The 27327-nt window shown below is 37.0% G+C and overlaps 1 protein-coding gene across 3 annotated transcripts in view; it reads right to left on the bottom strand.

The window, feature by feature from the left end:
* LOC138707915 (probable E3 ubiquitin-protein ligase HERC1) overlaps window positions 1-27327 on the bottom strand; it is a 178360-nt gene that overhangs the window by 66764 nt on the left and 84269 nt on the right. For 2 of the 3 annotated variants that reach the window (XM_069837981.1, XM_069837962.1), the window contains exons 34-44: window positions 26643-26763; window positions 23398-23729; window positions 23083-23257; window positions 20908-21053; window positions 17273-17477; window positions 14894-15233; window positions 13209-13357; window positions 12241-12358; window positions 9716-9855; window positions 6409-6559; window positions 2280-2483 (exon numbers count right to left, since the gene is read on the bottom strand). In XM_069837981.1, the coding sequence (XP_069694082.1) occupies window positions 2280-2483; window positions 6409-6559; window positions 9716-9855; window positions 12241-12358; window positions 13209-13357; window positions 14894-15233; window positions 17273-17477; window positions 20908-21053; window positions 23083-23257; window positions 23398-23729; window positions 26643-26763 (2081 nt within the window). The remainder of the gene's footprint in view (window positions 1-2279; window positions 2484-6408; window positions 6560-9715; window positions 9856-12240; window positions 12359-13208; window positions 13358-14893; window positions 15234-17272; window positions 17478-20907; window positions 21054-23082; window positions 23258-23397; window positions 23730-26642; window positions 26764-27327) is intronic. The other variant, XM_069837972.1, reaches the window with a different exon arrangement.

Below are 27327 nucleotides of genomic sequence, written 5' to 3'. Positions count from 1 at the left end.
CTTTTTTCTTCGAAGAAATTTGAAACCTGGAAGAATGCTAAAAAAGAATTCAGGTTCGAGTAAAGCAGTTCTTTTGCCAAATGATTTTGGAGCACTTTTCTGTCATTGTGATCTTTATGAGATGAGTCCCATAAAGCCGGATCTTAAAAGGGGAGATACAGCTTTGAGTACTGAAAAATTGGTGAAATTCAATACATTTTTTTCCTCAGCAATGAATAATTCTGTAACCTTGAAATCCCATATGCTTAACATACACTATTTCTGCAATTGTATACTATTTTCATATTTAGTGAAACTATTGCTATTACAGATACAAAATGACACCCATAACTTGTGCTTATTAAAACGATTTTTCTGACATCTCAAACTATTGTTAAGATATTTCAGTGCAATTTTGTGTGCAACTGTATATCATATTTGTAAATAAACCTAGAACCACTATAGTCCCATCGCTCTTATTTCCGGCAGCCAATCATGTTGCAGGTCAGCTACATTTAAACGTGTGTGTCTTGTGATTCAATGATGATGACGTTAAGCATTTCCTAAGGCTCGATAAATACTTAACCCTTTGATGCACGCATTTGGGAAGGAAATAAAAAATTGTTTTTGCAATGAAATTAAACTTTTATTTGTCTAAGAGAAGTACCTCAAATTTTAAAAATCTTAAAAATTTTCATTTTTTACACAGAAAATGGGTGGTTTCATGGTAAAACTACTATGCAATACTGCAGAGCACAATGCCTTCAGACTTATTGCGAATGATACAAAAGGAAACAATTTCTGATTTAATTAAGGCAAAGTGCCACTTCACATGTGTTGTGTGGTAATTAGAAAGGAAAAGAATGGACCTTCTATCCTTCCACTTGAGCCAGGACACTCCAGCATATGACGTACGGCTATCACTCTCACCATGTTTCATGTACCGGTCTCTTCTTTCGTCGTGTGGTAAACCAATATGCCCATGTCTAACTGTACCACATGCATAGATATTTTGCTGCCTTAGAGATCATCAGATTCACACTTGTGAAAAAGTTGTCAAAAACACTTTGTGATTGTCACCAACCATCTCTTCCTTGTAGCCATGATGAATAAGCTGACACAAAAATGGAACATTTTGTTGGATATGGTAACCATAACTACCCTGTTTGCGTAGTGGTTACGTTTTGAAACCACCACATTATTTCTATATTGACACCACATGTGTCGGAGAAATTACAATCTTGTTATTGAAATATGTTCTAAAAGATCGAAAGACAACTAATACTAAATAGAAACTTACATAACTGTGATATTTTAGCATACAACTGAAATAAAAACACGTAGCGAGTCTTCCACACCCCAACTATACACAACAACATCGACCATCTTAGTGGAGCAACACAAATATAGGGAAAATAAAATTCTTCTACAGTTACTAGGGATCAGTGAACGCAACGCAGTAGTTTTGAAATAAAAGTCACACTGTAAGTAGGCAGGAAACTCAAATTTAAAAGGTGGTTATGTACTGTAACCACTGCGCTTCAAAGGGTTAATATAATCGCCCGCCATTTTGGCTCTTTCGTTGGCGTTCGCAGAAAGCACACGAGGACGTCAAGTGGCAAATAATGTTTAACAGTGTGGCAAACAGATTCCTCGTCTGGTAGCTCGGCAACGAAAGAACAAAAATGGCGAACGATACTACCTACCTAGACTTTATAGAGCCTTCACTTCCCAAGACGTAAGCAAAGAGGAGTCACGCCGGGAATAACAGTGTTGTGACTACAGTATAACACTTATAGTTTATTTATTAAAATAGTTTTGATCTAATGAAATATTTCTACTAAATATATTCAAATGATTGTATATGATGTTATTCATATGACATTCAGGAATAAACAGAAAAAAGAACCACAGAGAAATATTGATCTTTGTGGAAATTATCACGGAAATGGCACTTAAATGCACAAAATGCAGCTGCTATTTTGAATTACTAATTATCTGTAATGGTAATAATTTTGCTAAATCTGAAAATAGTATACAATTGCAAAAATAGCATATATAAAATTTCAATGTTCTTTTCAGTACTCAAATCTCTATCTTTCCCCTCAAACATATTAAAAACAATATCCTTTCTGGAGAGTTGTACATGTTTCACACTCATTTTATTACTTGTAGTAATATTAAGAAGTACTTGTTGCGCGCATGTATTACTTTTCACTATATATCACTTTTCGCAAAGACTATGTATAAGAATTCACACGCTCATAACACTAATGTATCTTGGTTAATGCACTACATACCTTCGTCATGCACAGAGCTACTTCCCATGAGGTCCGGTGCCAACACTTGGGCCAGATTGCTGGGCAATACAGTCCCACTGCTACTTCCTACACTGACATTACCACCACCAGGCTGAAATGTTCTTGAATCAGGAAATTTGGGAAAGCACTGGAACTGTAGACTGTATTTGTCTTGGCATTCATTGCACATCAGATAATTTGTTCCTACAATAAAACATCAGGAGAAGATCATAAGAAAATAATAAATTAATATACACAATCAAATACGAGGGGGATCCAGGAAATAACGACCGTTTTGTTGTAATAATTAAAAAAATATATATATTTATTTCAAAAAACAAAGTCTGTTACATAACTGAAGCTTCCTTTACTTCTCTACATAATCACCACCTACATTTAAACATTTGTCGTATCTGTTCACTAGCTTTAGAATTCCCGTGTTATACTCCTCTGCCGCCAGTTCATTAAGCCAGGTGTTCACTGTCTTCTTCAACTCTTCATCACTTCCAAAACGCGTACCACCCAGAAAGTCTTTCAGCTTAGTGAAAAGGTGAAAATAGCTAGGAGCAAGGTCTGAACTATAGGGCAGATGATCAAAGATTTCCTAACCGAATTGATCCAGCAATTCTCGAGTTGAAGCAGAAGTGTGCGGGCGGGCGTTGTCGTGAAGAAGCACAACTCCTCTCAAAGACATTCCTCGCCTCTTGTTTTGGATGGCTCGCCGTAGTTTTCGTAAAGTCTCACAATAACGATTTGCATTGATCGTAGTGCCTTTTGGCATGAAATCCAGCAAAAGAACACCTTTGCGATCCCAAAAGACAGTAGCCGTGACTTTTTGTGTTGAGAGAGTCTGTTTGAACTTTCTCGGTTTCTTGGGTGATGAGGGATGATGCCACTGACGTGATTGGCGCTTGGTCTCTGGGGTGTTGTGAGACACCCAGGTCTCATCACCAGTCACAATTTGATCAAGAAAGGCGTCTCCATCTGTGTGATATCGCATCAAGAATGTCAATGCTGAGGCCATTCTCTGAGTTTTGTGTTGGTCACTCAGTTGCCATGGAACCCATCGTGCACAGATTTTGTGGTAGCCAAGATGTTGTGACACAATTTCACCAAGCAAAGAACGAGAAATGTCAGGAAAGGCAATATGCAATTCGTCGAGTGATGTGCGCCTGTCTTGCAAGATTCTGTTGTTCACTTTAGTCTTCAGGTCTTCTGTGATGAGTGATGGGCGTCCGGGTCGAGTTCCATCGTGGACATTTGTTCGCCCATTGTTGAACATTTCGCACCATTTTCTCACATTTCTTTCATTCATTACAGTATCACCATACACTTCTTTCAATTGCCGGTAAATTTCTGCAGGTTTCAAATGTCGGGCATTCAAAAATCGAATCACACTCCTCACCTCACAGTCGGCGGGATTATCAATCACGTCGTTCATTTTGAAGTAACACAAAATGCACAATGGCGACTTGTTGCAACCAGTACTCACAACATTATGAGAACACATGTTAAGGAAGCCAGTTGACCTTCAAACAAGGAAGGGGAGTCAGCTGCGCGGTGGGTATGCGCGAACGGTCGTTATTTCCTGGATCCCCCTCGTATGTTTATACATACACATACACTGAATTATGCAAAATGATAACACATTGATATATGTGATTGTGCAAAGATGATAACAGAAAATCAATGTGCAACAAAGAATTACTGCAATAACAGCATTATGAGAAAAAAGTAATTGTCAGAATTCAAATACAGGATCAATGTATTAGTAGACACTGGGCGACAGCAGAATACATATTGACCCAATTACCTCAAGAAATTAAATACTGAACATTATATTGTGAATGGATATGTAAATATTTTGTATGATGGACAATGTCAGATTAAAGCACAATGCTGGAGTAAAACTAGTTTCTGTGAGAACACTGTAAAATGATAGTTGCAGGTTTGTACTTGTACATCTTCATTATCCAAACAATAAACCTGCAGATTGATACTGATAACCATTTTGTATTCTCTTAGAGTTGGCATAACGAATCGTTTCTTGTTTCCTAGTTAACTGGGTGAATATTCTGAAATGGGCAAATATGAATAACAAAAATGGAAAAAATATATTAGATTCAAATTGTGTATTTTATTCTCGCACTGGTTACATTTGCTCTTATTATTGAAGGCCCTCGTACCAGTTGAGCTTAAAAAAATGTTTATGTGAGATTTTCTAATTAAAAAAAAAGCCAAGGGACCGTTGTTACTAAAATGGGACAGTAGTTACATAATATATAAAGTAGTAAAATTTGTAAAACAAAAATAAATAAATATACGAGGCCTGTCTAAAAAGTATCAGTCCTTTAGCCAGAAAAAATATTTCAAATACCTGACGGGGTTGGGACCCTAAGCCCCTTCAAAGTAGGCCCCTTGTGCTTGCACACACTTAGCCCACCGATCCTTCCACTGCCGGAAACACCTCTGGAAGTCTTCTTTTGGAATGGTGTTCAGCTTCGTCATCGCGTTCTGCATTATCTCTTCTCTACTCTCAAAACGGGATCCTTTCAGTGGTGTCTTCAATTTTGGAAACAACCAGAAGTCGCAAGGAGCCAGGTCTGGAGAGTAGGGAGGTTGGCGAACGGTTGTAATTCCATGTTTTGCCAAGAAAGTGTGGATCAACTGGGATGAATGTGCGGGAGCATTGTCGTGATGCAAGTGCCAGTTGTTCGTCGTCCACATGTCTGGTCTTTTGCGCCGAACTGCATCACAGAGTCGCCGGAGAACATCGTGATAGTACTCCTTTGTCACTGTTTGTCCTTCTGGTGCGTATTCGTGATGCACAATTCCACGGACATCAAAGAAAACAGTCAGCATCACCTTGATTTTGCTTCGCACCTGCTGCACTTTCTTCGGCCTTGGAGACTTGGGATGCTTCCATTGCGACGACTGTCTTTTTGTTTCTGGGTCGAACCCGTACACCCATGACTCATCTCCAGTTATCACGGTGTTCAGAAACCCAGGATTAGTGTTGGCGGTGTCCAGAAGGTCCTGTGCAACGTCACGACGGAGGTCTTTTTGTTCCGGGGACAACAACTTGGGCACGAATTTCGCAGCCACTCGGTTCATGTTCAAATCATCACGCAAAATTGCATGTGCAGAATCTTTACTCACTCCAACCTCTTCGGCAATCTCCCGCACGGCCAAACGACGATCTGCCATCACCAAATTTCGCACCCTCTCAACAACAGCTGCACTCCGAGCAGTTTGGGGCCTGCCACAATGCTGCTCACTCTTCGCTGATGCGCGGCCATCTTTGAATCGATTGAACCACTCCTTAATTTGTGTTACACCCATCGCATCTTCCCCAAACACCTGCTGAATCTTACGAATTGTTTGACTTTGAGAATCACCAAGCTTTTGACAAAATTTGATGCAGTAACTTTGCTCAATTCGTTCAGTCATCTTGCGAGAAAACTAAATCCGACAAACACTTAGAACAGCACCTTACTTGGCGACCACCAGCCAGTGACTGGTACAAGTGAATGCGGTGAAAAAATTCAAGCATGCGCATTACGGTTCCTCCTTCCACCGTGCACAGTGGCGCCGCCTTAGAATCACCACTTTCCGTGCACAGTGGCGCCACCTTAGAATCACTACTTTGCGTGGGAAAATTTAAGGTCGGATACATTTTAGACAGGCCTCGTATCTAATTATTATTCTCTAAATGAGACAAACCTAGGTGAACAATAACCATTTTATACTAAAACTTCACACAGCACTTTCAATGAAACTGATAAGGTTTCCTTGCTGACTGTTCTCAATTCTTCAGCTTCTTTCTTAATCTCTTTTGTCTCTTTGTTTTTAAACCACTTTTGATATGTTACTACATCCTCATATTTTTCTTGTTCTACCTCGATTACTAATTTAGTGAGGCACTGTTTGCAAGTGTTGTATATACAATCCATATTGTCAGGATCACATGTGGCTAACTTGACAACATCAACTGGATTTGCACTTTTTAGGATCTTCAGAAAATGTAGCTTTTCTATAAAAGTTTGAAATTTTGAATGCAAAATGCATGCACAAGTATTGCGATCTACAATCAACACATACTGCTTTGAAAGAGCCATTAGAAACTAACCAAGAATGTTACCACAATAGCCAGCACCCCAAAGCAACCCACAGCCAGGATGAGCTGACAGCATATGACCTGCCAAGTGTGATGATACTTGATGACAGATTCCACATATTAGAGGTAATCCATAATCCATCTGTGAGGCAGCGGTTGGAAACTAAAGGGTACACAAAACACATTATTAATATTATCTGTAGTATAATTTGAGTACTACAATGTAGTACTGTACTTTGATAATTTCTAATATTCACATAGTTTAAAAATAAATGCAATTATTTACAATACAATAAATTGTTAAAATATAATTATCCATGTAATCTTCATCTTACGATGTTGGATGACGTATGTACGTCCGTTGATGTGACATATTAATGAATTTAAATACTTTATAGTCACAATCATGTCATGGTATGAAAGAAAAACTTCACAACCTCGAGCGGGATTCGAACTTGCGACTTCCTGTACTCCGGTCAGGCGCTCTACCAACTGAGCTATCGAGTTCATTTCACGCTAAAGGCTTGAAATCATCCTTTCATACTGGCGACTCTGTTATAGAGTACTGTCCATAGCGTCTGATCTAGTCAGCATTGCTTATGGGTGGGAAGAAACATTACAAATGTAATCTTCATCTTACGATGTTGGGTGACGTATGTACGTCCGTTGATGTGACAGTACTCTATAACAGAGTCACCAGTATGAAAGGATGATTTCAAGCCTTTAGCGTGAAACGAACTCGATAGCTCAGTTGGTAGAGCACCTGACCGGAGTACAGGAAGTCGCAGGTTCGAATCCCGCTCGAGGTTGTGAAGTTTTTCTTTCATAGCATGGCATGATTGTGACTATAAAGTATTTAAATTCATCATTATAATTATCCATGCATCATACAAATCACTCTTAAAAACGAAAAAATTTCTAATTAGTAACTGAAGATGATTTCAAAATTTTAAAATTATCAGCCATTTTACTGACTATAAAGTATTTTCTATCCTGATTCGAAAAGTTTACTTTCATTTTTTAAACTGTGCCTATGCAACCTTATTTCCACACCCTCCACAATTTGTTGCTACCCAATTAAAAACACTGTACCTGCATTTGTTCAATAATACGAGGGGGATTCAGGAAATAACGACCGTTCGCGCATACCCGCCGTGCAGCTGACTCCCCTTCCTTGTTTGAAGGTCAACTGGCTTCCTTAACATGTGTTCTCATAATGTTGTGAGTACTGGTTGCAACAAGTCGCCATTGTGCATTTTGTGTTACTTCAAAATGAACGACATGATTGATAATCCCGCCGACTGTGAGGTGAGGAGTGTGATTCGATTTTTGAATGCCCGACAATTGAAACCTGCAGAAATTTACCGGCAATTGAAAGAAGTGTATGGTGATACTGTAGTGAATGAAAGAAATGTGAGAAAATGGTGCGAAATGTTCAACAATGGGTGAACAAATGTACACGATGGAACTCGACCCGGATGCCCATCACTCATCACAGAAGACCTGAAGACTAAAGTGAACGACAGAATCTTGCAAGACAGGCGCACATCACTCGACGAATTGCATATTGCCTTTCCTGACATTTCTCGTTCTTTGCTTGGTGAAAAATGTGTTGCAACATCTTGGCTACCACAAAATCTGTGGACGATGGGTTCCACGGCAACTGAGTGACCAACACAAAACTCAGAGAATGGCCTCAGCATTGACATTCTTGATGCAATATCACACAGATGGAGACGCCTTTCTTGATCAAATTGTGACTGGTGATGAGACCTGGGTGTCTCACAACACCCCAGAGACCAAGCGCCAATCACGTCAGTGGCATCATCCCTCATCACCCAAGAAACCGAGAAAATTCAAACAGACTCTCTCAACACAAAAAGTCATGGCTACTGTCTTTTGGGATCGCAAAGGTGTTCTTTTGCTGGATTTCATGCCAAAAGGCACTACGATCAATACAAATCATTACTGTGAGACTTTACGAAAACTACGGCGAGCCATCCAAACAAGAGGCGAGGAATGTTTTTGAGAGGAGTTGTGCTTCTTCACGACAACGCCCGCCCGCACACTGCTGCTTCAACTCGAGAATTGTTGGATCAATTCGGTTGGGAAATCGTTGATCATCCGCCCTATAGTCCAGACCTTGCTCCTAGCGATTTTCACCTTTTCACTAAGCTGAAAGACTTTCTGGGTGGTACGCGTTTTGGAAGTGATGAAGAGTTGAAGAAGACAGTGAACACCTGGCTTAATGAACTGGCGGCAGAGGAGTATAACACGGGAATTCTAAAGCTAGTGAACAGATACGACAAATGTTTAAATGTAGGTGGTGATTATGTAGAGAAGTAAAGGAAGCTTCAGTTATGTAACAGACTTTGTTTTTTCAAATAAATATATATATTTTTTTTAATTATTACAACAAAACGGTCGTTATTTCCTGGATCCCCTCGTATTACAGCTTCAAAAAGTGAATTCACATGGTTATGATAAAAAGAAATACAATATGAACAAATGGATAACAGGTACATTTGGAAACTGCAAGTTAGAAGATATTATTAAACATACAAAAAAGATATATAGGTAAAGGCGAATAATGAAACAAAGAGAATACAGTGAAAGTTCTCATACTTAAAGACTTGTAGTACATCATAATAATACATTATGCAACGAGCCTATAATGGTAGTAATTAAGACACGAGTATGTTCATGAAATGAGCACAAGTGAGTTTCATAATTTTCATACGAGCGTCTTAATTACCATTATAGTAGTCAAGATTCATACGACTTTTTATGATCGACCATATTTCTAATTTGAAATTATTCATAAGTATTCATGTTATTCTTATCTGACTGGGGAGCGGAACTGACCTTGTGCAATACCTCGTAAATTGTGAGATGTGCGCAGACGCGAAAGTATTGATTTTTTCCGAGAAACAAATGTCGACATTGACCTTGATATAATCTAGAGTAAAATAAATATTAATCTTGATATAACCTTGAAATTGAATTAGACATTGAAAAACGATATGACAAATTGAATTTATTTGAATTTTATTTACAATTAACGCTAGTTATTATAGTAAAAGAACTAGTTGTCTTTCGATTGCATATCCGAGAATAATCGATATTTGCGCTTTCATAGTGCTACAATGGTATTTTCTGATTGGTGGAACACCTGAACTTTAATGAATAGGTGTACTTTAATGAGGTCCATTAAAGGGCTGCTACCAGGTGTATAATTACTACATTTTGGCATGGTCGAGCATAAAATGTATTAAATGCATAAGCAGTCATTTTAAAATTAAATCAAAGATAAACTGACCACTCCAGAACTGCTTCCCATGTCAGGCAAGCGCACACTCTCTGTTCCTGAAGGCATGGCATCAATAGATTCTGTATCGTGCGACAGGCCATACAAAGGCTGAGCTTCTCCTCGCACATGCTGCCTCTCCCGATCTTGAGCTGTATCATAAATATATTTCTTAGAATACGTAAAATGTATAATACAAAATTTTCTGACTTTTTCTTCTTTACAGATTTGAACCTCATGAGTGTCACCGAGTAAATCCCGAAAAGACAAAGTATATGATTATGTCTCGTGACCAGCATATTGTACGAAATGGAAATATAAAAATTGGAGATTTATCCTTCGAAGGGGTGGAAAAATTCAAATATCTTGGAGCAACAGTAACAAATATAAATGACACTCGGGAGGAAATTAAACGCAGAATAAATATGGGAAATGCGCGTTATTATTCGGGTGAGAAGCATTTATCATCCAGTCTGCTGTCAAAAAATCTGAAAGTTAGAATTTATAAAACAGTTATATTACCGGTTGTTCTTTATGGTTGTGAAACTTGGACTCTCACTCTGAGAGAGGAAGATAGGTTAAGGGTGTTTGAGAATAAGGTGCTTAGGAAAATATTTGGGGCTAAGAGGGATGAAGTTACAGGAGAATGGAGAAAGTTACACAACGCAGAACTGCACGCATTGTATTCTTCACCTGACATAATTAGGAACATTAAATCCAGACGTTTGAGATGGGCAGGGCATGTAGCACGTATGGGCGAATCCAGAAATGCATATGGAGTGTTAGTTGGGAGACCGGAGGGAAAAAGACCTTTGGGGAGGCCGAGACGTAGATGGGAGGATAATATTAAAATGGATTTGAGGGAGGTGGGATATGATGATAGAGATTGGATTAATCTTGCACAGGATAGGGACCGATGGCGGACTTATGTGAGGGCGGCAATGAACCTTCGGGTTCCTTAAAAGCCATTTATAAGTAAGTAAGTTAAGAGTGTCACCAATAAGGCATCACTCAATCAACTAAGCCAAGAAATAAAAGAGTAGGGTGGCCATTCCTTTTCCCCCTCTATTGTATACTTCGCTGACTAGTAACATAATACACTAATAACCTAGACAGTTGTCCAGGGTGGCAATATGCAGGAGGGTGGCATTTTCTCTCTCCCTCTTCCTATTTTCTTTCCTTTTCATTTTGCAGTGAAATTTGTTTTCAAAACACTTGTTGGTAAATCTTTTCTGAAGTTTGTTCTTAAACACCTTGTGGGAATAGGATATTGTTTTGTTATCGCATTGTCGTGGTCGTGGCGAGAGTAAATGGAAAGTCTGCAGCTGCATAGTTCTATTGTAATGCCGGGATCACGTTATTATACTATGAAACTGCTTAAATTTAACTGCTTGTATAAACAAGAATGTATTGTTGAAAATCAAATTGGATATGTGTTTATTATATTATCACTATGAATAGTAACCAGAACTCTCAGTTACATTTCCAATATAATATATCGTCAATAATACTATTTAATCACTTCCCATCATGTGCACTATATAATTCGATATGAAAAGTTTATTCCGCAAAGAGTTGGAATTTATTTTTCAATTTACTTCATACTTCATATCGAAGTAAGAAATACTTACTAGTCATGATAATACTGGATAGTCATGATAATATCTTTGAAAAATATTGGAGTGCAAGAGGTCAAATGACTTTATTGTCAATCGCCTGGCATTAGAAAACAACAACAACAACATATCCTCCCATCTACGTCTCGGCCGCCCTAAAGGTCTTTTTCCCTCCGGTCTCCCAACTAACACTCTATATGCATTTCTGGATTCGCCCATATGTGCTACATGCCCTGCCCATCTCAAACGTCTGGATTTTAAGTTCCTAATTATGTTAGGTGAAGAATACAATGCTTGCAGTTCTGTGTTGTGTAACTTTCTCAATTCTCCTGTAACTTCATCCCACTTAGCCCCAAATATTTTCCTAAGCACCTTATTCTCAAACACCCTTAACCTATGTTCCTCTCTCAGAGTGAGAGTCCAAGTTTCATAACCATACAGAAGAACCGGTAATATAAATGTTTTATAAATTCTAAGAAGTAAGAAATACTCGTAATAATTATACCACCAACAAAACCAATGCTTAAAAATAAACCACAGCCTTTCACAAATCAATTTTGTTTCAACAATGAATAAGCTTGAATATATTTCTTTGCATCGAATATGATGTGCTTCGTCATATCGACTTTGAGACATCATCAATGCTTTCTTTGTGAAGAAAGTGCCAAGGAAATCTTTATAATTCACAAGTAAGATGCCTGTATTTTGACTTATTGTTTTCTGAATTGTAACATTTCATTTAAAACTAATTTAAACTAAACATGACATGTATAATAGCTGCTCATAACTGTTTGTGAAAGTTGGGGATGGTAAATTTTAGCACTGCCTAGGGGTGACACTATACCTAAATCCGACTTGAAATAAGACAATTATTAATATTTTAATGTTATAGTATATAAGTGCATTTTTAATTATCATTACCTGCTCGTTCAGTCAGATAGTTTCGAATATCTGAACATGCTCTTCTCCTAGGACCAAGACCTGTGCGGCGGCCAACACCCAAATCCAGCTCTGGAGAGCACTGGCTTACGTCCACAGTCTATAACAACAATAACGATAATGAAGATAATACTGACACTACTGATAATACAGAATGCTTCTCTAGTTTATGATAGACAGCACTTCACCAACCTGCCTGGTTGTTACCTCAGTCAGTCACTGTGATTTACAAATACACACCTGGAGTACAAACCTCAACTCTAGGAGAGGTACAACCAGAATCATTAGGAAAGAACGACCAGAAGGATAAGCAGAAGTATCCAGCAGTCACTGAGTTGGATGATTCAGTTTCAGATGGAAATTATTCCGTAAGTGACTCACCTAATGAATGGGCAGAGGAATCTTTGGTGGGGACACTATCGAGTCCTCATTCCAGGATCCAAAAGTGGGTCCTAGTTACTGATAAATATAAGTGGCTAGCTTTCCCAGGTAAGTATATTATAGATTATTATCAGGTTGAACGCAAACTTGAGGCCCTATTTCTACTAAGTGAATTTTAGTTCCATAAAAATAATCAGTAGTTTACAAATGATGTTTGTATCAGGTAGAGTTAATTTTCTTTGCGCGAAATAATGTTCATGTCAGATTAAAAAAATGTCAAATCATGTGTTACTTTCCGAGAGATGAAGATCAACCAGTTGATCATATTGCATGTCTATGTCTTTTGTAGCTACGTTTGATAAGGGTGCATATAAGAAGATGAGCTAAAATCTTTTTCATAGTGATAAATTTCTCAAAATCTAAAACAAAAAAATAATGTTCATATACACTTGTTCACTCAAAATGGTCTCAAGTATAAGACATGTGTAAGGTTGTGAATAACAATGTTTCTTATTTGAAGAAGAAGCACTAAAAAAAGAATATTGCAGATTTACAAACTCATACTTCACCTGTGCTCTACTAAGTAACACTTCAGATCCTGATGAACGACCTGCTTCATCATCTCGTCCCTCCAAGACTTCGGAGTCAATGCAAGGGTGTTCAATCATCCACGTGGCCAGCTGATTTATTGTATGGGCTGACATGTCACCAGTACTTCCTAGCATCAAGAAAGAGCAAACAAAATAATGAAAACATTGAACACAAAACAAACTGAAATAGTATAACATTTATTTGAATGGAAGTCAGATACTGGAGAACCAAGTAATTGACACTTTTCAACGTATATCAGTTCAATCACACTCATTTTCAGTTGCGTACCTGGTGTATGCTAGTAAACAGGTATAGGTACACAAAGATAAATGTGGCCCAGCGGAATTCCAAATCGAAATTTCCCACTCTTTTTCTATCATTATCGTAATGACAATCTATTTGAATTATTGAATATTATCTATTAGCAATAACAAAATTTCAAATACTGAAAATGTTTTTGCACTTGTACTCATATACCCTACTTATTTATGAGACTATACAGATTTTGAATATTCTTCAACTAATCCTAGTTTTTACGTAAGCACTGTCACTGTCACTGTCGTCGTCATTATTATTAATAGTAGTAATACTTGGAAGAGAAATTGTCATTTTAGGTATATATGCACCTACAAATGATACCTCCAGCAATGAGAAAGATAAGTTTTGGGATATGGTGCGAGATATTTTAGAAAAAATTTTGGAGAGGAAAGAAGTTATTATTACAGGAGATTTTAATTTCAGAGTAGGATCTGAAAGAAACAGCGAAATTGTGGGACAATTTGGAGAAGAAGTGACGAATGATAATGAAAAACCATGGAAGTTACTGAATTGGATGGCGGAAGGGACAAGAGGAAGGAGTAGATCACAAGAATGTTGTTTGGATGAGGTTCGACGGAGCATGCAGAAAAAAGAATTAAATGATGATGATGCTATGGATACGGACATTTGGCGACAGCAGATTGGTTTGGGTTGAAGGAGAACCATTAATGGAATATTCCTAATAAAAATTGTTATTATTAATAATAATATTTGGAAGAGAAATTGTCATTTTAGGTGTATATGCACCTACAAATGATACCTCCAGCAATGAGAATGATAAGTTTTGGATATGGTGCGAGATATTTTAGAAAAAATTCTGGAGGGGAAAGAAGTTATTATTATGGGAGATTTTAATTCCAGAGTAGGATATGAAAGAAATAGCGAAATTGTGAGACAATTTGGAGGAGAAGTCAGGAACAATAATGGAAAACCATGGAAGATACTGAATTGGACGGCGGAAGGGACAAGAGGAAGGGGTAGATCACGAGAATGTTGGTTGGATAGGGTTCGACAGAACATGCAGAGAAAAGAAATGATGATGATGATGATGATGATGATGATGATGATGATGATGATGATGGGGCCATTTGACGACAGCAGATTGGTTTGGGTTGAAGGAGAACCATTGTATAATGAAATATTCCTATATTACTATTATTACTATTATTATTATTAATATTATTATTATTATTACTATTATTATTATTATTAATATTTTTTTAATTCCACAATACTATAATTTTTATGCATAAATTTGCAAGAGGCAGCTGTATCAAAATTGAAGGAAAAAAATGTGAACTGCAGAATGTGAATGAAATCTGACCAGTTCTTTAACTGAATTCACCTGTAGCATTGATGGCTTTCTGAACATGCTTCAGAGAGAATCCCATTTCCATAAGAGGAGCTGCAATGGGTGGTGGTGGAGGTGAAGGAGTTCGCAGACGGTGAACCCTCAAGAGTGGGGCCGACTGTGGAGTAGGTTTATTCGACAAAGATGGTGAAGCGAGCTGAGGTGAAGAAAATTCAGAGAAGCTGCACAACGCTGCCGCAAGAGGCAAGGTTGAAGGTGGCACAAGTGGAGAGATGCGACGCACTAGACGAGACAGCGACGAAGGTGACGGAGCATGAGGGGCTGTTGTGGAGGTGCAGTTGTGTGGTGAGCGTGGTCCTGATGCACAGTCCTGCTGCAATGTAGAGCAAACAGTACTCTTAATCACCATTATTCCATACATGGAAACTCACACATCAAAGCCAAATCTATGCATTTCTACAGTCACTTGTTGTCAAACAAATATAATCAATATTATACAAAGTTTTACTCTCGGTGAAATGACAAGGTGTAGTAATTTCCCACTATTTCTGCATTAGTAACAGGTATGGTGTTAAATAAGACTCAGCAATGACTGGAGAAACAGCAAAAAATAGAAAACACAATACTTAATATCTTTGTCCATTATAGTTTGCTGCTAGGATCTGAATTCAATTCTCAGTATGCTACAATGTACAGTAGCGTGCAAATTAATCCGAACAACGTAATTACTTATGCAAAAACACTCAAATGGGATAAAAAAAGGATCTAAGACATACCTCAGTAATGTATGTGGCCTCCCTTATTCCTAATAACAGCTCTGAGACGATTTGGCATGGATTCTACTAATTTCCCACAAATATTCTTCATTTCTTCATTGCGAAACCATACACCAATGAGGGCAGAAATCATCTTCTCCTTTGTAGAACAATCCATTTTTTGCAATCTTCTTTTGCAAATTGACCATAAGTTCTCAATGGGGTTGATGTCGGGTGAGTTGCCTGGCCAGGGGAGACCTGAATATTCTTCTTGTTGAAGAATTCTGTAGTTTTTCGAGACGTATGGCATGGTGCCAGGTCTTGTTGGAACACACCTCTGCCATCCGGAAATGATTTTTGCAGCTGGGGTACGATTCTGGTTTCCAATAAGTGAATATATATTTATCAGAATTCATCATTCCCTTGATAGGTATTAATGCTCCAGGCCCTTCATGTGTAAAACAACCCCAAAACATTACTTTAGGGGGGTAATGTATTTGGGTGCTTGTTGGAGATGAGCTGCTGTTACTTTTTCGGATCCTTTCCGTACGTAAGAAACACAGTGGCTGTGGACCTCGAAATGAGACTCATCGGAAAAAAGTACATTCTTCCAGTCATTCGCTGTCCAGTGTTGATGTAATTTTGCCCACATTAAGCGTTTTTTGCACATAACAGGGGTTAGCAGTTGCTTCTTAATAGGCTTATGAGCCCTTCGTCCAGCTTCCAAAAGCCTACGCCGCACTGTTGTGATGTGAATATTCGCTCCAGTGGTAGCCATTAACTCGTGGGTTAAGTCGACAGCAGTTAGTCTAGGATTTAATTTACTTTTCCTGACAATTAAACGATCATCTGCAGGTGAAGTCTTCCTTTTCCGGCCACAGTTTCCTTTTTTCTGGGGTGTGATGGATCCAGTCTCCCTGTATCGTTTTATGATCGAATTAACAGTAGCCAAACCGATGTGACATTCTGCAGCAATTTGCCTCTGTTTAATAGAAGAATGCTCTGCTAATGTTATACTGTAATTTTAGACCGTTTTCGTGGAGTTGTATCCATTAGTGAAGACGACAGAATGTACACTGGATTGCAGTATTAAGTCTTCAACACAACTGAAATGCTTTATAAGTACAAAACGACAGGCAAAATGTCACATATTATAAAGAAATAGTAACGACAGACCTTCAACAATGGAATTACACGTACTACAGATGTCAATTAAAGCGGTATGAGCAGCTGTGAGGCCAACAATGACAGAAAATGTAAAAATATGTCGTGTTCGGATTAATTTGCACGCTACTGTATGTTATCACAGAAAATTCCTTTATAAAAAAATTAGGTGAGACTATATTATTAATTAACATCAATTATGAAAATGAATATACAATGTTAACTACACATTCAATTATGTTATATGAAGGAGACGTCAATAATCAATCTGGTGCACTGCAGCCTTTAAGATCTATTGTATGTCCTTGTTTAAACCGTGAACAGTCAATCATCGTTATAGTAGCATTATCCAAGATAGCCACCAATAGGTCAAAGAAAAGACCACGAATAATAACTTTTTTCGAGTTGGTATTTGTCATCTCTTGCTGCTAAACACTATTATAACCTTATGGCATATGACATAATGATAACAGAAACTAACATCTGCTCTTACCTGTGCGCTATCTTGCTGAGTGGTGTTCACGTCACGGATATTTGTTAAACTTCGTATTTTTGTTTCTGTTTCTTGGATGTGGAAACCTTCTTCAGCTTTGGCTCGAACGTACATGGAATGTAGAACTGTCTCCACACGCTCCAGTTCACCCACACTCACGAGGGAACGTAGCTTGCATTGTTGAACACTTTTGCCTACCATATACCTGCCACATAATATTATAAATCATTAATCTCAATGAAGAGTCCACCCTAAGAGACAAACTACTCTAATAAGATTTAACATAATCATAATCATCATCATCATCATCATCATCTTCATCATCTTCCTAACAGGTGACAGTCCTAGAAGGACTGTTTCGGTCTACAAAAGTTTTTCCGCCATGTCTTCACAGGACGACCCAGTGATCTTTTTCCTGTTGGTCTGTAGGTTAAGATCGCTCAAGGAATACTTGTTCTAGCATACGCTTGACATGTGAAGCCAGTTGTCTTGATATTGCTGAATATACTGCAGAACAGGTTCCATTCCCAGTTCTTGTAGGATGTCTTCATTTCTTTTATGATCCCATTTAGTGCATCCTGCTGTTCGGTGCATAAACTTCATTTCACTGGCAGTAATTCTATTTTCATCACTTTTCTGTAAGGTCCAAGCTTCGCTGCCATAACAAAGGACAGGTCTTGCTAAGATCTTATACAGACAAGTGCGGGTATGTTTCTGGACTAAAGAAGATTTCATTATGCTGTTGATCAGGCCTACAGATTTATTGAATTAAAAAATTTTCTGTGAGATATCTAGACGAGGTAGAAAGGAAAGCTTGAGACCAAGATAACTGAATTCACTAAAATGTTACCATTTGTACAAATTTTGCTTCGTACAGGTTCTTTGTTGCAGAATGCCATTTTTTATTTTTTCCGTGGATATTTCCATGCAATATTAGCTATAAACTATAGGCTGATCGTTGTAAATCATCTTCTGCAGTTGCTAGCAAAACCAAATCATCTGCAAAAATATTTCGCAATTGAAAAGTATTGACAATTACGTGACTTCTTGTAATAATAATGCAATAATCACTCATTAATTTATTCTAACATAACTAAACCTACTTTAACACATAATTGTAAAAGTTCATTTATATATTAATTAATTTGAGGTCATTTTAAATTAATTTTCTCTAGTGTGAATGAAACTATTTACTGGTACATTTACTCTTATATACCTATCTATCTTTACATATAGTTTATTTAATGACGGTCGCAACTGCCGAGGTTATATCAGTGTCACTGGTGTGCCGAAATTCCGTCTTGCAGGAGTTCTTTTACATGCCAGTAAATCTACTGACATGAGCTTGTCACATTTAAGCACACTTAAATGCCATCGACCTGGGCCGGGATTGAACTCGCAACCTCGAGCACAGAAGGCCAGTGCTTATTTGATATTAATGTTCTATTAGAGCACAATTACAATAAATTACGTTTAAGTTTCATTATTAATTTTTTGTGTAATAGAAAATCATGGGAAGATAATTTTAATGAGCAGTATATCATTTCAGAAGAATCCCGAAAATCTCAGTCACTATTTATGTACAGTACGGTAACAGATTCTTTGAACTCATGAAAATTAATACGTAATATACTATTCTAGTTTTGATAAAATGTCCATATAAAACTCAAACCGTATATTATTCCTAAAATTGACCACTAAAATATAATAACTGTGATAAATTTTAAGCATATAGAAAATAGCATCAAAGAAGAATTTATATCGAAATTAGTGTCGTCCAAGGTAAAGGAATAGACAGGAAAAATAAATTTTCAAGTTATAAAATAAAATATCATTATTGCGAGGTATACATTAATTTACTAGTTATGGCTTCTCGAGTCTTCAGTTAATAAAATTACCTTTATGTAAAATAAAATAAAAAGTCGATTAATTGAGAATTTAACAACTAGCAATCTTATAAAAATGTTTTGCAATATCTCGAAGACATTTGGGATAAATTCATAACATAACCTGTAACTCATATTTGAAATATATGTTACAATGAAAATCAAATTCAAACATTTAGATTACACATTAATCAAAGTTCTGTTTCACTTTTTACAGTAAGAAGAAGAAGAGAAGAAGAAGAAGAAGAAAATAATAATAATAATAATAATAATAATAATAATAATAATAATAATAATATGAACTGAAAAAAAACTCTTCATTGTTTGGTACACTATATTAACATTTGTATAATCACCGATTAACAGTAACTTTTTACTATGTTAACCCTTTGAGTGTAATCGTGATTTTATAATTTTGCTAGAAGTGCCAGTAACGATCTAATCGTGATATGGTTCAGTGGAGCGACTCACTTGTGTTCATTTACTTGGTATTTTTCACATAATACAGAGATTCACCTACGGGTGGGGCCAGGAAAGCGGCCTGCCTGCGGTGTCGCTTATGGGAATCTTCTATCCGTAAGCTTCCACTTTCTATACTAATAGCATGCACATAAGAATTTTTCTACGTTGTACTAACCTTGTTATAGGCGATGTTGGAAATGAATTATGAAATGAGAATTCACAATACCGTCCACAATACTTTGTAAAATCCAATCACAAAACAGAACTCGTTTTTCATTGTCTCTAGGCCGTAATTCATGCATGATACTCTCTCTGTAGAGTTTTAATATTAAAAGTTTAGCAGCAGTAAAGAGTGATGTTTTTGAAACACTAACTTCCTGTGAAACACGTCTTACAGATTTTTTTAGGAGGGCGTGTAAATGATGCACTGATTTCACCAGTTTTTCTTCCTTCAATACTCTTGGATTTCGCGTAGGAATTGCAGGATTTAGCGACCCTGTTATCCTTAGTTGGTTAACAGGACGTCTAATGGTTTCTCTATCCTGAATTGGAGCACCCGGATATTTCACTCCAAATTGCCTACGCACCTCTCTACATAACTCTGTTTTCACATATGCATCATACATAAAAACTCTCTGTTCAAGTGTGAATTTTGCGTTTTGCATTGTTGGCAAATTTCACACACACGCTGAATATTTAAGCAACTATGCCAAGAAACTGCACTGTATGTGTTAACATTGCAAAGCTGGTTCACAACTGATAACTTGTCGACCTTGATGTCCTTGATTGTCGAGCGTGTCTCAACAACTGCGCGCACAAAGCGGCGTACCAGCACATGCCGCTTTCCTGGCCCCACCCGTAGGCGAACGCTCTGTACTATGCAAAGAAGGTTGGCACTAAGAGGGTTAATATTTTAAAAATACAGTAAAGAAGTTATTGTTAATCAGTGAAAAAGACTATTAAACTAAACTATTAAAGTTCCTTTTAGTTGCTTCGGAGTTAATACTAAAGCATTTATTTACTTATTTAAGCTATCACGAGCCTAAATCAGTACCAACTTGTACTATCGCTAACAAAACTGGGAACTGTTAAAATGACTATCAGTTGTTAGTGGACAATTTAAATAATCTGGAAACATGGCTGTACATAATCACATCAATTTGAAGCTTTAACAATTAAGTTTCACATTCAATTAACGTGCCTGCTCTTTGCACGCTATTTCAATATAACCCTTAATACAATGGCACCTCTTTAAAAGTGTGGTTGGTTGTAAGCAAATAGTCCTGCCTCATAATGTGTTTCAGAGCATCGCGTAACTCTGCTTCTTCCAGCAGAAGGCAGCTGCTTTCCTTAAGCAACTCGTGACTGCCTGTCTCTCCCTCACTCTGTTGCGTTTCTGGAGTCCGTGGCTTCAGTTCGTCACCAGCTTCCTCCTGTCAAAACGAAATAAAATTTTCAAATTCTGCAAGATATACTAAAGGTACGGTTACACGTCGCTACTTTTGCAGCGCTGCAGTACAAAAAACTGCGCAACTCTCGTACTGCGACGTGTGAACAACGGTGCAACCCGAAAAGTAGTGGCTGCCGAACCTGCTGCTCGCAGCTTAAAAGTAGCGACGTGTGAACAGGGTTCTCAGGGTTGCAGCCGCAGCATTTTTTATATCGGTTTTGTTGAAACTTTTGCTGCGGTTGCAACCAGTGTTGCCATCCAAATGTGTCAATGATACTTTTATTGTTTGGATGTATTTTAATGTTAGATGTGGTGAAAATAAATTATTTGTAACAGTTATTAAATGCACAACACAGTCTGAGCATATTTGCTGACGATATAATTCATTTTTTTAATTTTCCGTAGCGTAGTTTCAAACAGGAGGGTTGCCAACATTGATTACGTGAATATGCTGTTGGTTATCATTTAAGTATATAGGCGTTTTTAAAAGCTTTATAGTAAAAATAATGCCAATTTCTGAGTACTAGTTAGGACAGAAAAGCAAATAATAGATAAGGAAGCTTTCGCATGAGTTTCTTAATAATGCGAACATAATCACAAAATGTATATTGAGAAGTCAACACGGAGATGGAAACCTGCAGCATGACTGCGGCTGCAAAAGTAGCGCCTTGTGTGTGAACAGACTCGCAACCTCCAGTTGCACCCTTTGCTGCACTCAGGTTGCGCAGCATGAAAAGTATCGTGCAGCACGCTACTTTTGGCTTACGTGTGAACATGACACGCAACTTTTGCAGCTGCAGTACAAAAAGTTGCGCAGCAAAAGTAGCGACGTGAAACATTTTCTTCCCCTCTATCATTCTAAGGATCTGTCTATTATTTTCTAGCAGAACACTTGAAAACCCAAGTCCAAGAGTTGGGCAGGAACTGATGAATGTATATTTATTTGTAAGTGTATTTTCTTTAATTCCACAATACCCTGCAGTTTGACTCAGCCTGAAGACACATCCAAACAGGAACAGCTGCAGAATTGTTCCCAGAGGGGACCAGCTCAAACTTTTCCAATAAATGATTCAGTGGTGTGACATGGGAATTTCTGGGTGTTGCCATTTCGAAAATGATATCACAGTTGAGGAGAGGATGGGTTTATTTCGAGCACTCTACTAACATCATTCCTACCCCTAAACAGAGGTTCTTGCTAGGCCAAATAACACACTGCAGTTATTGAAGGAGACATTACATATCTGTTTCTTTTCACTTCATTGTATTTTTCTGTTGACTTTTTAAATGCCTCATTTAATGAGAAGTCTATTCTCATTTTGCCAAAATGTGCTAGAGAAACTATGAATCCAACATGATTTTTAGAATTTTCGTGATGTGCGCACGGTGATTCTGTATACCATGATACATTAAAATATATTTTGAATCATCCATGTGATTTAGTCTTCAAGTCTTTTAATTCAGGAGTTGGTCTCCCATTCAAAATAATATTACTTTTCTCACTAAATATAATATGTGATCCTAAAAAACGGTTTAAAAGACTCTCTATAACACAATCACAATCATAGGAGAATATTTCATCAGTAAATTTAGAAGCTATACTTGGGGAGTGGAGAGGAAGGAATAATAACACACATTTGCCTTTATGTCTAACCGGCAAATAATCGCATCACAGTCTCATCATGGCATTGAAGGTCACAACTTGCAATGGTTTTGAAGACTTCTACAAGGTTACTACAATTTTTTTATTGCCTTTAACAATATCTGGCCTTGAACTTATTTTGAACTTGTGAGTCTTGGAACCAGTGGCATGCACTGTGATTACAACGCCACAGAGGTTCAAACAAAATCTTGCCTCACTCATATGTTATCACTATTTATTTTTTCTTAAAAATTTATAAATCATAAATTATATGTTGGATAATAGAACTGCAGTCTTTCATTTCCTTTGCGAAGATCCTATTAATGATAATAACAGCTTGTAAAAGATTGTATAAAAGGTCCAAAAGAATTACCTTATCTTTATCAGTCCCATTGCACAATATTTGAGACACTGTATTTGGCACCAGAAGAAGCTCGGAGTAGCGTCCACAACTCAACAGTGTAGCTAATGTCTTTAAAGCTGCCAACTGAAGAAATGCTAACTGAAGGCACACCACTTCACATTCCAATAATTTATGATTTGCTACCCTGAAAAAAAAAAGGCTATAATGAAAAATTATTGCAAAATATGTTCACTTACTACAAAAATTAAAAATTAAAGATTTAAATATTAATTTTAAAATCATATATTTAATACAACTTTTAACAACGAAAGAAGTATAACCTACCTAGCTGCTATAGTGTCTTTACTGGTATTACTGCCATCATTTTCTCCCTGGACTCTCGAGTCTAAACCGGACTGTGAGAGTCTCTCTGTGCTTCCTCGCCGTTGTGTCACTTCACCGATGATGCTCGACACCATTTCATTGGTTAGGGATTCCACTGTTCTGGCGGCCATAAGTTTGCAAGAATCGGCAAGCAACTGAGATTCGTGGTGGGCTGATGAACGCCAGCTGTCTGTAGTGACAGATGAGTGTCGGCGTCTGAGATCCTGTGTTACTGGTTCTGGATTCACTAGTTCCATTTCTGCAGATGTGAGGTCGCATCGTGGGAAAGGAAGCTATAAAAATAATTTTCATTTAACTTCAATCAGACTATCAACATAATTATAAGCACAAGAAAATGAATCATATCATGTATATTTTACAGAGTCAACTGGTTCTCCTAGTAAATACAGTATAATGGAATATGCACCTGAAATTATTTTCTTTTCTCCTGAAAAATTACAGTTTTGTTGGTTACATCATTAGTTTGTAGAGAAATTAAATGTGATTATCTCTACACACTAAAAAGGAACAGCAGTGACACAGGTTTAGGCTTGCGAATATCATACTTGATTGAATATTCTGATTCTAAACATAAAAAGAAATGCAGGGCTAACCAATATGCTCTGAATAGTCCATTTTTGATGCGCAAATTCAAGCACACAATTATTTCGCGTTCAAAAACATGTGTTTTTTTTTTACTTCAACACAACAATTTATTAATCACATCAAACAAGATTTGCAATGAATGGGTTACCAGTGGTGCATAAATTAACTTCTTTTGAGTCTTTATTATTATTATTATTATTATTATTATTATTATTATTATTATTATTATTATTATTATTAATATAGATCTAGATTCATTTCCTGGGCTGAGAGGCCGTGGTCTGTTGTTTGGTTTTCTACCAGACGTTTCGTCTGCAACTGCGGCAGACATCTTCAGTGGAGTGGTATCCGAGGTCGGAAAACTCTTCTCGGCATACCTGAGGCAACTGATCCTATGGCTGATTGTGCGGGTGTATTTATAGTGCAACTAGCAGGCCGAGGTCTGTTGTCGCTGCGGTCCGCGCTGCTTTGTTCGCTGCTCCTGTTCTGGGTTCCATCCTTCTGTTGTAGTGGCTTCTTATATGTTCTGTTTAGGACCGGGTACCAACATTTGTTTAGCTTTACGCCTTCTTCTTTGCAATTAAAGTTGTTGTCATGTTTATAGATTTCGATCGCTTCTCTATGTAGATGGGGGAAGAAGTGTGTTGTTGTGCTCAAGATGTCCGTGTCCTTGAATCGTATGTTGTGATCGCCCTCTTGATAGGCATGTGCTGCCACTGCCGATTTGTCGATTTGTCCTAGGCAGCAATTCCTCTTGTGTTCTGTCAATCTCGTCCCGATGCTCTGCTGTAGACCTTCCCACACGAACATGTAATCCTGTAAACTCCGGCGGACCTCGAATACCACTCCACTGAAGATATCTGCCGCAGTTGCAGATGAAACGTCTGGTAGAAAATCAACCAACAGACCACGGCCTCTCAGCCCAGAAAATGAATCTAGATCTATAGACTCCAGCCGTGAAAGCCTACACTACAAGAATAACAATATTAATATATAGGTAAAAATAACCTATTATTCTTTTATAAAATGATGAATAATAATTTTACAAAAAAAATAGCAGTATTATTCCATGCAGTAGAATAAATGATGTGATCACTTTTATCACTTATTATTGTAAAAGCAGTTCTCATTTAACTACAATAGAAATCTAATGTAGAGTTTTAAATACTACGGAATGGAAGAATCTGTAACTTTTACTTTATGCAGTTGATCATGGCATAATGAAAAATCATGAGAATAGACCAAAAATGCCAGATATATGGATTGGAGGTTGGGAACAGCACTTAACAGAATTTGTATACTTATTCCCTCAATCTTCAAGGTAATCTCTTTGAAACTACAAACAGCAGTAACAAAAACAATAAATTTATTCAAGATAATGCACTGAACAAATCCTAAATTTTAATATTCTGAATTGCCAAGTGTCTCGTACTAAGGATGAAAACATATAAAAAAATCCCACATTTTAATTGCTCATGCATTGCTATAAGTGAAGGTCTTAAACATAAAACCAGAACACAAATAAAAATTAGCCGAAGTTCCATAAACACTGGCTCTTCCATCTATACTCTATGTCAGTAAAACGCTGATTCTACATTAAGTCAAATCATTCCTACAGACTGTACCTGAATTTGAAAAGAACTTTATGCTCGACCATGCCGAAATGTAGTAATTATATGCCTGGTAGCAGTCCTTTAATGCATGTCATTAAAGTACACCTATTCATTAAAGTTCAGGTTTTTGATTATTCTCGGATATGCAATCGAAAGACGAGGTAAACGTCACGGAGGCTGGAAATCCAATACTGTCGCAGAAGGTTATGTTCTGTTACTATACTAATTAGCGTTAATTGTAAATAATATTCAAATAAATTCAACTTGTCATCTCGTTTTTCAATTCTAAATCAATTTCCAGCTTATATCAAAATTAGTTCATGTTATTCTCTAGATTATATCAACGTCAATGACATTATTGTTCCTCGGAAAAAATCAATACTTTCGCGTCTGCGCACATCTCACAATTTACGAGCTATGCACAAGGTCACTTCCAATCTTCAGTCAGATGCGAATAAAATGAATACTTCTGAATAATTTCAAGTTAGAAATATGGTCAAGCATTAAAAGTCTTATGAAACTTGCCTATAATGGTAATTAAGATGCTCGTATGAAAATTATGAAACTCGCTTGCTCTCGTTTCATAAACAAACATACTCGCGTCTTAATTACTATCATTATAGGCTCGTTGCATAATGTACTATTACAGCCTAAGGGACAAAAGGAAATCACGAAATTATATTGCAGTCAAAGTCTGGCACAAATAATGTAAAATAGACAAACCAATTGGCATTAACATACACTTCTGAAAACAATTAGAGGAACACTTATCATTAGTATTACAATAACTATTATAATAAATATAATTATTAAATTGTGTGTTTTTTTTTTACATGATGTTAAATAATGTTATAAATGATCCATTTCTCAATTTTTATATATTTATCTTTGTGCAATGATGACAATTACGACAACTACAATGATGACTATACTCTAAAAATTGTTATATTACATACCGGTACTGAACTAACTAAATGAAATACTTACCTCCTCTGTTAGCCCACTAAGTCTCGTTATCTGGAGGAACATATCCGGAGTGATATCCATCAGTTTACTTGTGTTAAATGGAGGTGGTTCACATGGCTCTAAGGTGCTTAGCAAACCATCACTATTAAAGAAATATGAACTGGTTAACTGTCAGACATCTAGTGTTAAAAAAATGGATAAGAGAAATAGGCCCCTCAAAACTAAAATGCGTAAGACCCATCTAACACACTACTAGAACAACCGACTTCTTTTTCCCCCTCTCCCAAATCAATTTCCTCATTTTGGACATAATATTTACTGTATTTATTCTGGTGAAGTTAAGACTATCAGGCCTTCTCTTCCATACAACCGGAAATATGTACGAGTACAAGTACAAAAATTTTAAATCAGTACTCAGTTAAGAAATTTATTAATAACGTTCAATTAAAAAAAAACTTTATATATAAAACAAGAACATTTACAATTACAGTAACACAAAACTAAAATAAAAAATACAAAAGTATTAAAAAGATTAAATTTCTGCAGCCATTGAACAAAGCTTAAAGTCAAAATTAATATTATTAATCCAAATAACTAAACTAATAAGGGCAACTAATAATATAAGCAAGAAATACAATTATAAATGATTGGAAGAAGGCTGTAATCAACATGTCTAGTAAATTGTTAATAATAAATTTTATCAGAC

Source organism: Periplaneta americana, chromosome 1 (assembly GCF_040183065.1).
Source record: "Periplaneta americana isolate PAMFEO1 chromosome 1, P.americana_PAMFEO1_priV1, whole genome shotgun sequence".
In the NCBI taxonomy this organism is placed as follows: Eukaryota; Metazoa; Arthropoda; class Insecta; order Blattodea; family Blattidae; genus Periplaneta; species Periplaneta americana.
Note: the sequence above shows the minus strand (reverse complement) of the source record. Positions and strands in the feature narration are given on the sequence as shown.